Source organism: Gopherus evgoodei, chromosome 9 (assembly GCF_007399415.2).
Source record: "Gopherus evgoodei ecotype Sinaloan lineage chromosome 9, rGopEvg1_v1.p, whole genome shotgun sequence".
Taxonomy (NCBI): domain Eukaryota; kingdom Metazoa; phylum Chordata; order Testudines; family Testudinidae; genus Gopherus; species Gopherus evgoodei.
In genome coordinates, this window is record NC_044330.1 from 50,497,114 (window position 1) to 50,513,940 (window position 16,827).

The window sequence follows — 16,827 nt, forward strand, 5'->3', positions numbered from 1 at the left end:
TCTGAGTTCTTTGTCCTTTGTCTTCTGCCTGTACTCTCTCAGCTATGAGAGGATTTTTTTCTGCCTTCTGCTTTTCTAATCTTCTGTTTCCCAGTTGTAAGTACAAAAGATAAAATAGTGATTTATAGGGTTTTTATTTTGTATTTACATGTGTGTACTTGCTAGAATGTGTTAAATTGTATTCTTTTGAATAAGGCTGTTTATTCATATTTCTTTTAAGCAACTGACCCTGTATTTGTCACCTTAATACAGAGAGACCATTTTTATGTATTTTTCTTTCTTTTTATATAAAGCTTTCTTTTTAAGACCTGTTGGAGTTTTTCTTTAGTGGGGACTCCAGGGAATTGAGTTGCAGCTCACCAGGGAATTGGTGGGAGGAAGAAGTCAGGGGGAAATCTGTGTGTGTTAGATTTACTAGCCTGACTTTGCATTCCCTCTGAGTGAAGAGGGAAGTACTTGTGTTTTCCAGGACTGGAAATAGAGAGGGTGGAATCCCTCTGTTTAGATTCACGGAGCTTGCTTCTGTGTATCTCTCCAGGAACCCAGGGAGGGAACACCTGGAAGGGAGAAGGGAAGGGAAATGGTTTATTCCCCTTTGTTGTGAGACTCAAGGAATTTGGGTCTTGGGGTCCCCAGGGAAGGTTTTTAGGGGGACTAGAGTGCCCCAAAACACTCTAATTTTTTGGGTGGTGGCAGCTTTACCAGGTCCAAGCTGGTAACTAAGCTTGGAGGTTTTCATGCTAACCCCCATATTTTGGATGCTAAGGTCCAAATCTGGGAATAGGGTTATGACAGGGCTCCTGTATCTCTTTCAGGGCAATCTGTAGAGTCTTGGCCACTCTCTTCATCAGGTCCTAGAACAATCTAAAATAATCCACATGGGATGGTGGAGGGGGCATAACTGGTTCATACAGAGATGATGAGGATTATTGATTGGAAGGAGGTGCTTCCTCCTCTGCTCTTAGCTACTGGTCCTCCTCAAAGTCTCCTTGAGGATGTTTGGGATGCTCCATAGTGAAGGGGCTCCCTGGGTACCAAAGACTGCTCCTGCTGATGGGCCCTTGTATGTTAGGGTATGCTATAGAACCAGATAGAGCCCCAGGATTCCAGAAAACCCATTGTGGTCAGGGTATGGAAAGGGAGCAGGACTCTTAGCATGCTCCTGCGAAGGTTGGCAGGGCTAGTTTCCAGAACATCATCACCAGGATACAATGCCAGGGAGGGAGGCTGGAAAGAGAAGGTGGCTGAATCTTTGATGGAGATGTCATATTCTGAAGAGGTAACAACCCCTCTGTCCAATAGACAGGCTAGGGATGTCAGTACCAGCATCTGAGTAGGGGCTGGTATCTGAGTCAGTACTAGGGGCTGAGCTTTTGTGGGAGGATGCACTGATACTGACTGGTAGGTTGTACAGGCGGATAGATCAATACTGACAGTGACATCCTCCCCATACCTCTTAGTACAGGGGATTCATGCTCCTCTATCACACAGAGGTCTTTGTGAGATGAAAGGGGACTGAACCGGTGATCCAGGGCAGTAGTCCTTGAGGTAAGGTGAGTCAATTGGTACCAGAGACCACATGGATATGTGGTCCACATGCTCCTTATGGCTATTTCCCTCAGAGGATGCCAAAGTTGGGGCCAGTGCTTTCTTTAAGGAGTTCCCATGTTTGGAGGGCTCTGAAGATACAGAAGCCAGAGCTGAGTGGGGTTGCTTGCCAAGAGACTTCTTGGTATGTGGAATGCTTGGTAGACCTTTCTGATGGAGCCAGAAGAAGCAGAAGCCTCAGCAGTACCTGGAGGGGGATGTGAGGTCTCCTTAGTCCCTGGTCTCTGGGGTGAATTTCCCTGCGTTTAGACTGGTTATCGGGAAACTGAGATCTCTTCTGCTTAGAATGTTTGGAGGCTTCAGAATTTGTCCCTGGGTCTTTGCTTGCTGGAACTGAAGTTGTCTCTGGAACACTGAGAGGCTGAGGCCTACCTATGGGGGGAATCAGATCCCATAGTCTCAGGGAACACTCCACAAGGAGCAGTTTAACTCTGTCCTCCTTCAGCTTCTTTGATCTGCTCTTTAAGATGGAGCAAACCGTACAGTTTGATGGGACATGGAACTCTCTGAGGCAGTAGAGGCAGCTGGAATGCTCTTTGGTGAGGGGGAAAGACCTGTGGAAAGGTCTGGAAGGGTTTGAAGCCCAGGGTTTTGGGCACAACCTGCAGAAGGGAGGCTATGGGCAAAAAGGCCGAGGTTAGCAGAGGCCCTTCCACTGCCAATGAAGAAAAAGATGGGGGAGAGCCCTAGGCAGTGCCATGTCTGAGTGGTGACAGAGTGGGGCTGAAAAGGCAGTGTGCACCACCTGCAGAGCTCATAACTCAGCTCTACACAGGCCCTTTGTGTGGGTGAGGACAGTGCAGAAGAGCCTGGAGGATGGGGGTGGCATTGGTGCTACATAGTAGCCAAGAATAGCTCCACAGGTGCCCTCCAGCCTGGCTGTGGCAATCGCCCTATCTGTAGAGCCAGGCGCACAGGTCCTGCCCAGAACCTGGCTTTATAGAGCTTTAGACACTCAACCACCAGGCCTGACTCATTTGGTACAGTGCTTATGAAATGTCAGCATTGCCTTTCTGCCACTCCTACCTAATAGACTATTTCATTGCGGGGTTAATGGGCTGTCATACTTCTCTCAGCAGTGTCAGAGGAGAATTTCTGTTAGTTTTTTTTCCTTTCTCTATTATGTGTTTGCCCTAATCTATGATGCATGGCATGGCATGAGCAGGCTGTAGCCCATCTCCTCCTTGTTATAAATTATAAATTTAAAAAGTAGCCCTGTTAATCTAGCAAGAATTAGTCACCATAAACCCCTTACTCCTTGCAGCTTGGTTGTTACCACTTGTGCAGGGATGTGCAAGCAACCTTCTCCTCCCCCATGTCCAATCACTTAGCACGGACATGGGCCACGCAGGCATAGAGGGGAGTGAACCCAAATGAGCTCTTAAAATAAAAACAGAGTAAGCATAGGTGGGAACTTGACCTCACTAAAGACCTCCAACAGGCTGGGGTTTACAGCAGCTCTTACCATCACCATCTGGCTTCACCAGGTCGAGCATTTGGCACAGTAAGTCATGGAATGGCAATGGCTCGATGCCCATCGCTTCCATCCTCTCACATTGTTCCTCATAAAAATACTCCAGTTCATACATAGACAGTACGCCATCTCCGTCCAAATCCAGGCAGCGGAACCAGTATTCGATACTAAGGAAGAAGAAGAGAATTAGTCTTTTCATGTTGGCAGTATTGCAGAAACCAGCATTATTATCTTAGCCCCCACAGATCAGAGCAGTGCAAGGTCCTCAGTCCTGTACCACATTCACCATGACTGACAGCTAGAATTGCAGAGTTAAAGCAGAGTCTGACAATACCCTCAATTACTCAGGGGTAGGCATTTCCCTATTCTACAACTGACCTTCAGTGCTGATGATGGGGATGGGGCTGGAGCAGCTTCTAGGGGTTTGGGCAGCACTAACCAAACACCAATTAAAGTAACCTCTCTGTATAAGTCAGCTAGAAGCAAATCCTGCTGCTTCTACCCTGAGCACTACAGGGGTCAGTTTACTCAGTAGGTTTGGTGTCTGCAAAATGGAGGGGAAGGACAGTGACTGATATTAATGAATGTACTTGGGCCTATGTTTCCCAGCAAAGGCCCAGTATTCTGTGTTTGCTGTGTCCTGGGGTATGGGCACTGCTCCCTGGTGGGGTTGTCCAAACAGGCTAATTGCCTGCGGTGATCCCTACACATGGGCTATTGACTATCCCTGGGAAACCCCTGGCAGGAGCAAAAGTAGGTCTGGGATGTTTAAAATAGTTCCCTGTGTTCTTTTATGCAAAAGACAAAGCTCTCAAATAAAGCTGTGGCTTTAGCTATGGACAGGCAAGGGGCAGGACTGATGGGACTCCAGTTTTTACTCCCCCTCGCCAGTCACTATCCTAAACAACTCAGTGATTCTGTGTGAGTGGCAGGTCACCTCAGAGGGAAATGCAAGGATAGGCTGTGTAGTATTCTCCCACACCTGCTAGTTCACACATCTGCCAAGTGCATGGAATCAGTGGACCCCTGGACTGCAATTTTTGTCATGCTCCCCCCCAGCCATTCACCACAATATGTAATCCCAGTTCTGAAAGGCATGTCCCATACCCTCATTGTTTCTATAACTGAGTCAGTACTAGGCAAGTATCTGGCAGCAGGGAAGTGGAGTGGTGGCAGTCAGGAAAACTGTTCTGCTCTAGCAGCATCCTACTGAGTCTCCCTCTTTGTTACCACCTCCTTCCCACTCACCCAAGTCACTGACCTATACTAAGAGTGTACAAATCAGTGCAGGAAACACCTCTCTGATAAGCAGCATCCCTAAAAAATCAGCACACATCAGAACCCCAAAAGTCAGGGCCCTCTGCTCAGGGAAAATTACTGAGACAGCAACACATGTTGCTTAGATTAGTGGAGCTCTTTAACACCACATTGACAACGTTTGCATAACACTCTGGGATGGAGCTATGCCCCATTCTCGGTCTGTGCTTTCCTGCCACCTCCTCTTCCCCAGGGTGTGGCAAGAACAGGAGCGGCACTCAGTCCTGCAAAACAGGCAGATGCATTATTGGACAAGGATGTCTGGAAAGCACTGGCTGCTAAGGCCCTCAAGCTCACTCACTTCATAGCCAGAGGGATGGATTATGGTTGGCGGCCCTCTGGGAGGGCAAAGTGGCCTCCAGCCAGGCACTGCTGCCAGCAGCTGGATGCTGACCTGGTGGCAGAAGAAAGCTGGCATCCACCGCAAGCTGCGATCCTTATATGACATCAGGTGAGGGCTCAAGTGAGAGGAGCTTTTCTGGGGTGATACAGGCATGCAGGGGCTGGACAGTCATGTGTGAAAGCAAAATGGTTTGCTGGTGCCCAGGTCCTCCACCCCCTCCTGCGCAGCAGCCTCCATGCCAGAGAGAGCTCTGCCTGCCTCTCTGCACCTTGGAAGCTCCATGATAGCCAGAGGCCCCATGCCCGCTGGCAGCGTTTGCACATAGTCCTCTATGCAGGCAAGGTGAGGAAGGGCCCTGCTGAGGAAAGTGAAACAGGAGGCACTGAATTTGGCAGTTGGGGTGAAACCACAGCCACTTCAGCCTAAACCTTGCTGGGAGGGGGCGGCACCTTCAATAGGCAGTTGGGAGCATCCACTGCTGTTATGGCTCAGCTAGCAGCCTTCCCTTACCCTTGAAGGGGTGCTGGGACATAGGGCAGTCAGGGGTCCTGTCCTCTGTCCAGGCATAAGTCGTGCTGAGGCCAGCAGTAGGGCCTGCCTGCTAGTGGTGATGATGGCATGGTGCAAACAAATGGAAGCTTCTCCCACCTCCTCAGCCCTGCTCCTTGCATGTATCCTTAGGCAAACATGGGGCAAGGGACAGAGTGGGGTGTGGTGGGAAGTTCTGTGACCACCGATAAAATCCAGGGGCAAGAGAAAAGGTCACTTTAAAAGAAAAGTCTGTTTTTACCCAGTTTTCCACTGGCGAAGGCAAGTTATCTGTGCAGGGTGATCCAGCAAGTCCATGTCTTACCTCCCACTGCAAGCCAGGCTCATCCTGGTTCACAGGCCTTTGCACTAACGAGCAGGTCCCAGTCTCCTGTAATCCCAGGAACTTTCTGCATGTCTCTCTCCACACCCTTCCTAGAAGTCCTACCTTGTGGGGCTCCTTTTGTCTTCTTCAGCAATGAGGAACCACACAAAATCTGCATAGCTCAGCTGTCCCTCTTTCTGCGCTTCGTTGCCTCTGAAAGACCCAAAGCACCTTCTAAATTATAACATGAACACACAGCCGAAAGCAGTCAGAACACCCTCTTGGGAGCAAGTTGGGAATTTTCATATATCTGGAAAACACCCATGCTTGTTCTTTTAGGCCAGTAGAAATGTGTTAGTATTGGTCGGCCCCTCCCACACCTGAACTTGCTCAGGGGTGAGAAGTGCTCCTGAGAGCAGATATTGCATTCGCAGTCCTACTGTCACTGCAAAGACAAAGTTGCTTTGAAATACTTCCCCCCAAAACAGTTAGGAGCTTTTATTTTAAAGGAGCTTTTTTAATTGTGCCCTCCAGCTGCCTGCCACTGCTGTAGGACTAGGAGACACACACATACATGAACTGTACGCACCTGTCCCCTCTCCTGTAGCCCACAGCGATGCATTTGGGAACTGTGCTAATTTGACAGGGTTTTATTTATTTTTGAAATCACCCTCTGGTCCCTCTCTTCCTTTTCAGACTGGCCCTATCCTGTGACGGAAACGCTAGCCCTTTGTCCTCTCAGTGGGATGGGGAATGTATGAGAATACCTTGCTTTTCTACCTAAGGCTGACAGGATTCCTGTTTTAGTTTTTGCTTCCCTCCATTTCTCCATTTAATTCTCCATCCAGGATACTATACCTTACCTCACCACTGCTCCACTGAATATCCTCTCAATAATCCTGGTTGATAAAGCTGAAAATGAAGAAAATGAAGCATCAATATATAGGCACTGTTAGACTCATGGGCTATCAGAGCCCTGTGTGTGTGGTCAATCTGTATGAAGTCATTATCCCACAGCTAAAAGGATGGGCAACGAACACAGCCTGCGTGGCCATTTTAGTACAGCCTAAACTTTAATAGCCTTGCAAACAGTAGCAATTAACCATCCAAGTCTCTCTCTGTTGCTTCCTGTGCCTACCCTGGTAACACAACTACTCTCCCCCTAGAATGTGGCAGCTCTAGATTAACCAGCTATAAGACCTTGGAAACATGCCCTATTAGTGCTATTAGCACTACTGGGACTTGTACCAGAGTGGGGTGAGCACTTGTGGCACAAGAACACAAAGGATAGCTCAGAACATTTATCTCAACAAAAGAAACCCAGTGTCTTTACCTCTGTGGTGGAACATTGAAACCCTGCACCCCCATAACAAGAGCTGGGTGAATACTGGTGTTTTTGGTTTGCTGGCAATGCTGAATAATTGGAAAAATATTTCATTGGGTGGAAATTTTCAGTGAATCAAAAAGTCTGAGCTGGGTCAAAACACATTATGCAGTTGAGCCATTTCTAAAAACACATCTATTTTTGTCAGTTCAATGAACCATTTCAGTGAACTAGACATAAATTTGCAAAAAGGGTTCGGTCATCTGAAACTACATTTTTTCTTTCAGCAAATTCATTATTTGCTGAAAAAAAGGTCACCGAGCTGCACACACAGCCCTGCCAGGGACCGTCTGGCTGTCCCCACCGTTTTGCCACAATTTAACAGTAGTGGCTGTCAGGATTTACTAGGTTACTGTGATTATTTTTTAAAACACTCAGGCCTGGTCTACACTAGAGGGAGTGGAATTGATCTAAATTATGCAACACCAGCTACGTGAATAATGTAGCTGAAGTCAACGTACTTAGATCTGCTTACTGCAGTGTCTTCACTGCGGTAAGGCCATGGCTGACACTCTCCTGTCAACTCCGTCTGTGCCTCTCACCCTGGTGGAGTACTGGAGTCGACAGGAGAGCACTCAGTGGTCGATTTATTGCATCTAGACTAGACCCGATAAATCAACCCCCACTGTATCAATTGGTGCCTGTCAATCCAGAGGGTAAAGTAGACAAGTTGTTATTGCAGAACACTTTCTAGCACATAGTGAAGTACTTGCCTAAATAACTGGCCCTCACCTACAGCTCTCACAGTATGCCAGCACAGTCCATTCGGGGCAGCAGTATCCTTTATTCACACAGGGTGGCTTCACCCCACGCAGAAGACTGCTGAAGGACTAGCATTACTTAGGCAGCCCGAGTTAAGAGCTGCTCTTGGCTAGTGCCAAAGCTGTCAGGGCCTGAAAAGCACACCGGTTGCAGAGAGGAGTGCAGGCTACAGCCTATGAACAGCTGGTATAAGTGCTTTGGGGAGGCTAAGAAATGCTGGATGTAGCGCACCTCCCTTTGGAGACACACTGGCCCATCGCCTTTGGCGTATCACCCCTGCCCCTGCTCCACCTCTTCTCCTGAGGCCTCCTTGCCCACCGCTTGCTCCTATCTGCCCTCTCCCCCCCAGTCGCTCACCTTTATGGCAGGAGGGGGAAGAAAGGAGTGAGAAATGAAGGGAGCTTGGGAGAGGGGTGGAGAGATGGGAGTGGCAGGCAGGGGGACCTCGGGGGAAGAGGCACAGTGGGGACAGAAAGAGGCAGAGTGGGCGGGGGGCAAAGCCTCAGTAAGTGGAGAGGCCGAGCGGGAGCAGGGCCTCTGGGAAGTGGGGGTGGAGTGTGGATGGGGCCTCGCAGGGAGGAGGCTAAGCTGCAGTGGGGCCTTAGGTGGAGCAGGGGCCATGGTCCAGGCACTGGTGCCCCCCGCCCCACAAATCTAAGAAGCTTTTGGAACTTGCCCCAGCCTCCCCAAACACATATATATAGTGTAATTAGATTTTCAGAAAGCCTTTGCCAAGGTGCCTCACCAAAGGCTCTTAAGCAAAGTATGCTATCGTGGGCTAAGAGGGAAGGTCCTCTCATGGATCAGTAACTGGTTAAAAGATAAGAAACGAAGGGTAGGAATAAATGGTCAGTTTTCAGAATGGAGAGAGGTAAATAGTGGTGTCCCCCAGGGTGTACTGGGACTAGTCCTATTCAACATATTCATATATGATCTGGAAAAAGGGGTAAACAGTGAGGTGGCAAAATTTGCAGATGATACTGCTCAAGATAGTTAAGTCCCAACCAGACTGTGAAGACCTACAAAAGGATCTCACAAAACTGGGCGACTGGGCAACAAAATGGCAGATGAAATTCAATGTTGATAAATGCAAAATAATGCACATTGGAAAACATAATCCCAGCTATACATATGTAAATTATCTGTTACCACTCAAGAAAGAGATCTTGGAGTCATTGTGGATGGTTCTCTGAAAACATCCATTCAACATGCAACTGCAGCCAAAAAAGTGAACAAAATGTTGGGAATCATTAAAAAAGGGATAGGTAATGAACAGAAAATATCATATTGCTTCTATATAAATCCATGGTATGCCCACATCTTGGATACTGCGTGTAGATGTGGTCGCCCAATCTCAAAAAAGATATATTGGAAAAGGTTCTCAAAAGGGCAACAAAAATGATTAGGTAAGACTGGGACTTTTCAGCATGGAAAAGAGATGACTAAGGGGAGATATGATAGAGGTCTATAAAATAATGACTGGTGTGGATAAAGTAAATAATAAAGTGTTATTTACTCCTTCTCATAACACAAGAACTAGGTGTCACCAAATAAAATTAATAGGCAGCAGGTTTAAAACAAACAAAAGAAAATATTTTTTCACGTAACACAGTGTATAGTCAACTCCATGAACTTATCTAGTTCTTTTTTGAACCCTGTTATAGTCTTGGCCTTCACAACATCCTCTGGCAAGGAGTTCCACAAGTTGACTGTGTTACGTGAAAAAATATTTTCTTTTGTTTGTTTTAAACACGCTGCCTATTAATTTTATTTGGTGACACCTAGTTCTTGTGTTATGAGAAGGAGTAAATAACACTTTCTTATTTACTTTCTCCACACCAGTCATTATATTATAGACCTCTATCATATCTCCCCTTAGTCATCTCTAAGCTATTGGCTATTAACCAGGATGGGCAGGGATGGTGTCCTAGCCACTTGATGATTACTGTTCTGTTCAGTCCCTCTGGGGCACCTGGCATTGGCCACTGTCAGAAGACAGGATATTGGGCAAGATGGACCTTTGATCTGACCCAGTATGGCCATTCATATGTTCTTAACTAAGGAGTCAGGGGAGGCAGGGAGTGCTTCCACCAGTCCTAGTTAAATCACAGGCTTCACAGCCTTATATACTGAGAAGCTGTATTAGTGGAGAAGGGGAAGTGCAGGCCCGACAAGGTCCCTCTGTCACAAAACCAGATGGGATTCCCCTCTAGCGCCACAAGGCCCATAACAGCCTTTCCCCTCTTCCAGCCAAGAGAGAATGTGCCTCAGTGCACCTTCCCAGAATAGGCCTGGACCTCAAGCAGGCACCTGGGCTAGCACTGGAGAGAGCTCAGGAAGTGGATCCAAGGAGTGAGGCTAAAGGTCACTGGGTGAATGAATAAGGGAGGTGGGAGGCTAATGCACTACTGGAAGGGGCAAAAGCTGAGGATTAAATGCATTTAAAATGTGAATGTGCGACGAGGTAAAGAAAGGGTTGGGCAGGATTTGGAGGGGATGGTTTATGTACATAGATATTTAAACTGGCTCCTTCTGCTGGGTCCACAGGCTACACAGCCTCCCATTGGGAGATGCCTTCAGCATGGGAACTAAGGCCCACTCCTGACTCCACATTGCTGTGGGAGAACACTCCTCCCACCCCTAGACTGAGTGCTTGGCTCCTGAATCTTGTGTCCAGTCTGAAGTTAAGTAATGATGGTGCCTTTCCATTGGGTCTAATCATAAGCTGGTGTTGTTTCCACAAGCAGAGAGGCAAGACGGGGCACCTGTTGCTTTGTCCAGAACACTGCCCCCGTGCTTTGTGCTCCCACTGGGTACATGGAAGATGTGTGGGTTGCAGGTGGTGCTGTTGTTGGGTTTATGGAGGGCCACCAAGGAGACTGGAATCCTGAGCTTGCATAAGAAAATGTAGCAGCTCCCACACCAACCACTCTCACCCCTGCAGCTGGGACATGGCTAAGTTGCCCACACCTCAGGGACCTCCATGTGTTCTTGAGAGCCTGCTCCCAGGTACAAAGCTTCTTCAGGGCCATTTCCAACTCCCCGCTCTCAACTATCACTTCAGTTTCTTGCCTCCCGCTCCACGGCAAAGTACACAGCCAGCTGCTTGTCCCTCTTGCTGTTTTCTAAGCTGTACCTCCTCTGCTGAACTGCATTGTCCACCTGTGGCCAGGGGCCAGGGGATTTTGCATCATTACAGACTCTGCTACGTAGAAGCCCTTATTGTCTATTGCAGTTCCCCTTCCCCCAGCCCTAAAAATGGCTCTGTCAATTAGCACCAAGTGAAGTCCAGCACGGCCCCAGTTACATCGCTGTGGCGCCAAATTCACCATTTAAAATATAACTTCCCAGGTAGGCAAGGCTTACTTTTTCCCACAACTTTTACAGGTTTCTGTTACCACCTTCCTCAGCACATGTCCCAGCCTAGGAGATCAACTCACCTTGATCATTGTATCTAGCCAGATCCTTCTGGCTGATGTAGAGGTCATGGTCAGTGTCCAGCTCCCAGAATTTACAGTAGATGACATAGAAGTGCTCATAGGAGAAGTAGTCTGTGATTTGGTTTATGTCATCCTCTTCCTCCAAGAGGGCAAGAGTCTGAAATGGCATGAGTTGGATGGGAAGTTAATTCTAGACTAGATAGGGAGATGCCAGCAATTGCCTGGGTACCAGGGCGCTGGCACAGAGGGTGAACTACACATTGTGAAATAATCCACCTCTGAAATGTAACTCTTTTCCATTTGCCAGCTGATATGCAAATACACTAATCATTTACCAGGGGAATGAGCAAGAACAGTGAATGACAGACATCCTTGTTCAGAAACGGATCTCCTGGCATGTGAGTATGGATGTCTGCATAAAAAAATGCTCATCCCCAGAGAGTCCTGTAAACACCACCACTTTCATGTGAGTGTTCAGGAATAATGAACACAAGTAGGGTGGGGCAGAGGGGGCACCAAACAGCCATCTGGAATTGTCCCCCAATGTCTGCATTCACTGCCTTCTATCAGTCTGAGACACTCAGTGACATTAGCACCATGAGTCTTCAAATCTCAGTAGGAACTGGGGCACATCCCTTGCCAGAAAACAATGAGCCCTGGAGCAATGTCATCCTAGGACAGTACACTTTTTTTCCCATCCCTTTCCTGTCTCTCTTCCTTCCCTTCTCATCAATCATCTTTCTCCCTTTCCTCTCAAGGCTTTGTGGTCTCAGCATCTCCCAACATTTGCATGTTGGGATCACACCAGGGCTTTACCAATTTATCTCCCTAGCTTCCCATCCCTGATTTCAGTGCCAGCAAGAGGCAAGATGGCCATTTCAGTCTGATACAGTATGGTCTTAAAGAAGATGAAAAGGCCAGGGGGTCTAAGGATTGCTTTTCTCCTTCCTTCTTGTCACCCTCATACCTCTTGGTGCTTCAGAGTTTTAGATTCTCTAAGATGGAGTCTGAGAATCTGGGGGAGTCAGGGGTTTGTGTTTCTAGACAGTTTCTTGCCACAGCTGGACAGGTTGGCCTCGGAAGCCTCCTCAGCTTGAGAGTCAAATGCACACAGATCAGCACACAGGACATTTCAGAAATCCAGAGTTATTCCCTTTATTCAGAGGAACCCAACTGAGTTGCACTCTACTTAGACAAAGGACTCTAAAAGCTGGGAGCAGTCTCTCTCCTCATAGACTTTAAGGTCAGAAGGGACCATTATGATCATCTAGTCTGACCTCCTGCACAAAACAGGCCACAGAATCCTACCCATCCACTTCTATAACAAACCCCTAACCTATGTCTGAGTTACTGAAGTCTTCAAATTGTGGTTTGAAGACCTCAAGCTGCAGAGAATCCTCCAGCAAGTGACCCATGCCCCACGCTGCAGAGGAAGGCGAAAAACCTCCAGGGCCTCTGCCAATCTGCCCTGGAGGAAAATTCCTTCCCGACCCCAAATATGGCGATCAGCTAAACCCTGAGCATGTGGGCAAGACTCACCAGCCAGCACCCAAGAAAGAATCTCTGCAGTAACTCAGATCCCATCCCATATAACATCCCATCACAGACCACTGGGCATACTTACCTGCTGATAATCAAAGATCAATTGCCAAAATTAGGCTATCCCATCATACCATCGCTTCCATAAACTTATCAAGCTTAGTCTTAAAGCCAGATATGTCTTTTGCCCCCACTACTCCCCTTGGAAGGCTGTCCCAGAACTACACTCCTCTAATGATTAGAAACCTTCGTCTAATTTCAAGTCTAAACTTCCTAGTGTCCAGTTTATACCCATTTGTTCTTGTGTCCACATTGGTACTAAGCTTAAATAATTCCTCTCCCTCCCTAATATTAATCCCTCTGATATATTTATAAAGAGCAAGCATATCTCCCCTCAACCTTCTTTTGGTTAGGCTAAACAAGCCAAGCTCTTTGAGTCTCCTTTAATAGGACAGGTTTTCCATTCCTCGCATCATCCTAGTAGCCTGTCTCTGAACCTGTTCCAGTTGGAATTCATCCTTCTTAAACATGGGAGACCAGAACTACGCACAGTATTCCAGATGAGGTCTCACCAGTGCCTTATATAACGGTAGTGACACCTCCTTATCTTTGCTGGAAATACCTCACCTGATGCATCTCTCCTGCCATGGCCTCCTAGTCCGTGCATTCCCTCCATCCTTCTCCCTCAGTCATTTGATGCCTCCCGGACTTCTGAGGAGTCTTTTGAACAGTTACACTTTTGATTGTGCCCCACCTAAGTGTAATTCATCCTGCCCCTTCCCTGCTGCCCAGCACCATGGACACCATGTGCATGGAAGGAAAAGTTATTTACCTTGTACAGTCACTGGAGTTCTTCAGGATGTTTGTCCCTGTGGGGCTCCACTTCAGGTGTGCATGTGCCCCATGTGTCTTCAACCAGACATTTGGAAGCAGTGCCTGTTTAGTCCACACATGTGTCCTAGCTAACCTTGTGCCTAAAACTGAGGGTACACAGGCCATGTCAGACAAACTGCCTTCAGTTCCTTCTCTGCCGCAAAGGCAAAAACTCCAAAGCAACGGAGAAAGAGGGTGGTTAATGGAGGAACTCTAGTTCCTATACTGTATAGGGTAAGTAACCTCTCCTTCTTCTTCGAGTAGTGAGCCTATGGGTGCGCCATTTCAGGTGACTTCCTGCTACAGGAAGTGGGTGCTTTGGACCCCAGTCTCAGACTGTTCGAAGAACAGCAGTACCAAAAGCAGTGTTTGCTCTACCAGTGTACACTAGTGTGAAATGTTTCAAAAAGGTGTGAACTGAAACACACACAGCAGCTTTGAAGATTTCTGCATTTGGAACATTCTTCAACAGAGCTACATTTGTAGATTGGGCTATAACACAAAGAGGAAGCTGAATATTACGGCCTCACAGGAAGAGGGCATGCAACCAGAAAGCAACTTGGAGAGTCTTTGGGTTGGGATAGGGGCCCCTTTAACTGTGTGTGCAAAAGAGACAAACAATTTGGGGGAGGGCCCTAGGGGATTTAGTCCTGTCCAAGTAGAAAACCAACACTCTTCCGACAACCAAGGTGAGAAGGGAGGCTTCTTCTCAAGTCTGGTGAGGTTTAGAGTAAAAAATGAAAATTTAATGTCCTGATTGATTTGAAAGTCTGAGGTTACTTTGGGCAAAAAGCAAAGATGTGATCAGAGAGAGACTTTCTCCGTATAAAAATGGTAAGGGGAGGTTCAGCCATTAGAACCCCTAACTTGCCGATCCCTTTAATTGCTAAAATGCAGTCTGCATGGACAAGAGAAGCAAGAAACATTTAGCCAGTAGCTCAAAGGATGCTGGCGTCATCAGCTAATTGAGGATGAGATTCAGGTCCCATCCCAGGGCAGATTGCCTGATATGTGGGAAGAGATTCATTAAACGTTTAATAAATTGAGATGTGGTGGGGTGAGCAAATACCGAAACCCCCTAAACAGGGAAATGGATGCTGTGATAGCTGCTAAATGGACTTTAACAGAACTTAGAAACAGTTCTTCATGACTAAAAGGTAAACCAGAATGTGAGCTGGGGAGAATCAATATGGGACAGACCCTGTTGGGTACACCAGTGGTGGAATCTCTTCCATTTCTGTTGGCACGTTTTCCTCATGGATGCTTTTCTACATGCAGTAAAACCTCTTGCGCTTCTTTCAAACAGTCCATGTCTACCTGAGAGACAGCTAGCAGTCAAGCCTTGAGATGCAGTGCTCCAAGGTTGGGGTGAAGAACCTTCCTTGAGTCCTGGATCAGTAGGTCTGGTACTAGTAGTAACCATAGTGCAGGACAAGAGGAGGGGCGAACCAAATACGAGAATCATATTTGTCATGGCCAAGCCTGTGCAATTAGAATGATTTCTTCTCCATCAAAAAATGAGGAAGGCATGTCCCAGAGAATGACAATCCAGACCCACTCTTAAGCAGAATTTAAAGCATTTTCTGTTGGTGGCAGTAGCAAAGACATCTATTTCCAGAGCCCTCCAGTGAAGGAATATCCCCTTGAGAATCGCTGATCTCCCACTCATGATCCTGGCAGAGTGCCTGCTCAGGCTAAGGCAGGAGTAGGCAACCTATGGCATGGGTGCCAAAGGCGGCACGCGAGCTGGTATTCAGTGGCACTCACATTGCCCAGGTCCTGGCCACCGATCGGGACACTAACTCAAGAAGCTGACACTAACTTGCCCAGACTGTGTTTGTTGGGAGTGTAAATGGTAGCAGCAAAGATATAACCTTGCATGTAGTGTAAAAAGGTGCAGGCAGCCATAACCCAAGCCTTGTAAACAAATCCTGGCCATTGTCTCTGGGTTCATTTGAGCCTGAGAAATGAGGCTTGTCAGTGCGATAAATCTGTCTACAAGTAGGTAAGCTCTGGATATCGTGGTGTCCAAGGTGGCTCCTATATATGCTGTTCATTAAATTAGTGCAAAAGTGGACATTTCTCTGTTGAGCTGAAGTCCCAGAACATCAAATAGGCGATGGTCTTTGTGACTGCAGAGTGAACTTGGTTGTAAGAGGGGCCCTTGAGAAGTCACCTGCTGAGATGGGGGAAAACGACCACTATGACTGTGCTGCCACCACTGCCTGAACCTTCATAAAAACCCTGGGGGTGGCACAGTCTGAAGGGGAGCACTCAATATTGAAAGTCATGCTGACCGAACATGAATTGCAAGAATTGCTTGTGAGCCAGGTGTATCACAGTAAGAAAGTACACACGCTGGAAGTTGAGGGCTGCAAATCAGTCCTCTAGATCTATAGATGGTTTTATCGCTGCCAGTCTCACCATCCTGAGTTTCTGTCCCTGGATGAAGTTTTTCAAAACTCTGATACCTAAGATTGGTCTCCACCCACCCTTCTTTTTGGGAACTACAGAGTACTTGGAGTAGAACTCCTTTCCTCTGCTGGCTCGAATGGCTTCTATGTGAAGAAGGGATTGAACTTCTTGTCTCAGAAGACATTTATGAGATGGGTCCCTGAAAAGGGACAGAGAAAGGGAGTAGGAATGGAGATTAAATTGATGGGAATAGCCTGAGGTTACAAACTCCAACACCATCTGTTCCCAAGATCTTTGAAAATGGGAGAGACGATTCCCAAAGTGTTGGGCAGGGGGCGGTTAGAACACCACAGCCATAGATCTGAGGGATAGGGTGGTTCCCAACCTATGACTAAAGCATTAAAATGGATGTTTGCCTGCCACGTAAGGCTTGTGATGCTGTCATGGCAGAGGTTAAGCTCTTCTCTTTTGAAACCTAGTATTTTTCTTAGGTGGTTCTGATAATCAATGGTAAACCAGGAACTGAACAGAGTGAGACCTCTGTACTCATAGATTCATAGATTTTAAGGTGAGAAGAAACCATCATGACCATCTGGTCTGATCTTCTGCAAATTGCGGGCCACTGAACCTCACCCCCTACTCCTGTGATAGCCCCGAACCACTGAGTGAGTTATTGAAGTCCTCAAATCATGATTTAAAGACTTCAAAGTTACAGAGAATCCACCATTAACACCAGTTTAAACCTGCAAGTGGAACATTCCCCATGCAGCAGAGAAAGGTGAACCCCTCCCACCTCTGGGTCTCTGCCAATCTGACCCA

The 16,827-nt window shown here is 47.3% G+C and overlaps 1 protein-coding gene across 5 annotated transcripts in view; it reads right to left on the reverse strand.

The window, feature by feature from the left end:
* PPP2R3A (protein phosphatase 2 regulatory subunit B''alpha) overlaps nt 1–16,827 on the reverse strand; it is a 165,029-nt gene that overhangs the window by 21,971 nt on the left and 126,231 nt on the right. For all 5 annotated transcript variants that reach the window (XM_030575839.1, XM_030575842.1, XM_030575840.1 and 2 more), the window contains 4 exons: nt 11,182–11,338; nt 6,459–6,507; nt 5,719–5,808; nt 3,074–3,249 (listed from right to left, as the gene is read on the reverse strand). In XM_030575839.1, coding sequence (XP_030431699.1) covers nt 3,074–3,249; nt 5,719–5,808; nt 6,459–6,507; nt 11,182–11,338 — 472 coding nt within the window. The remainder of the gene's footprint in view (nt 1–3,073; nt 3,250–5,718; nt 5,809–6,458; nt 6,508–11,181; nt 11,339–16,827) is intronic.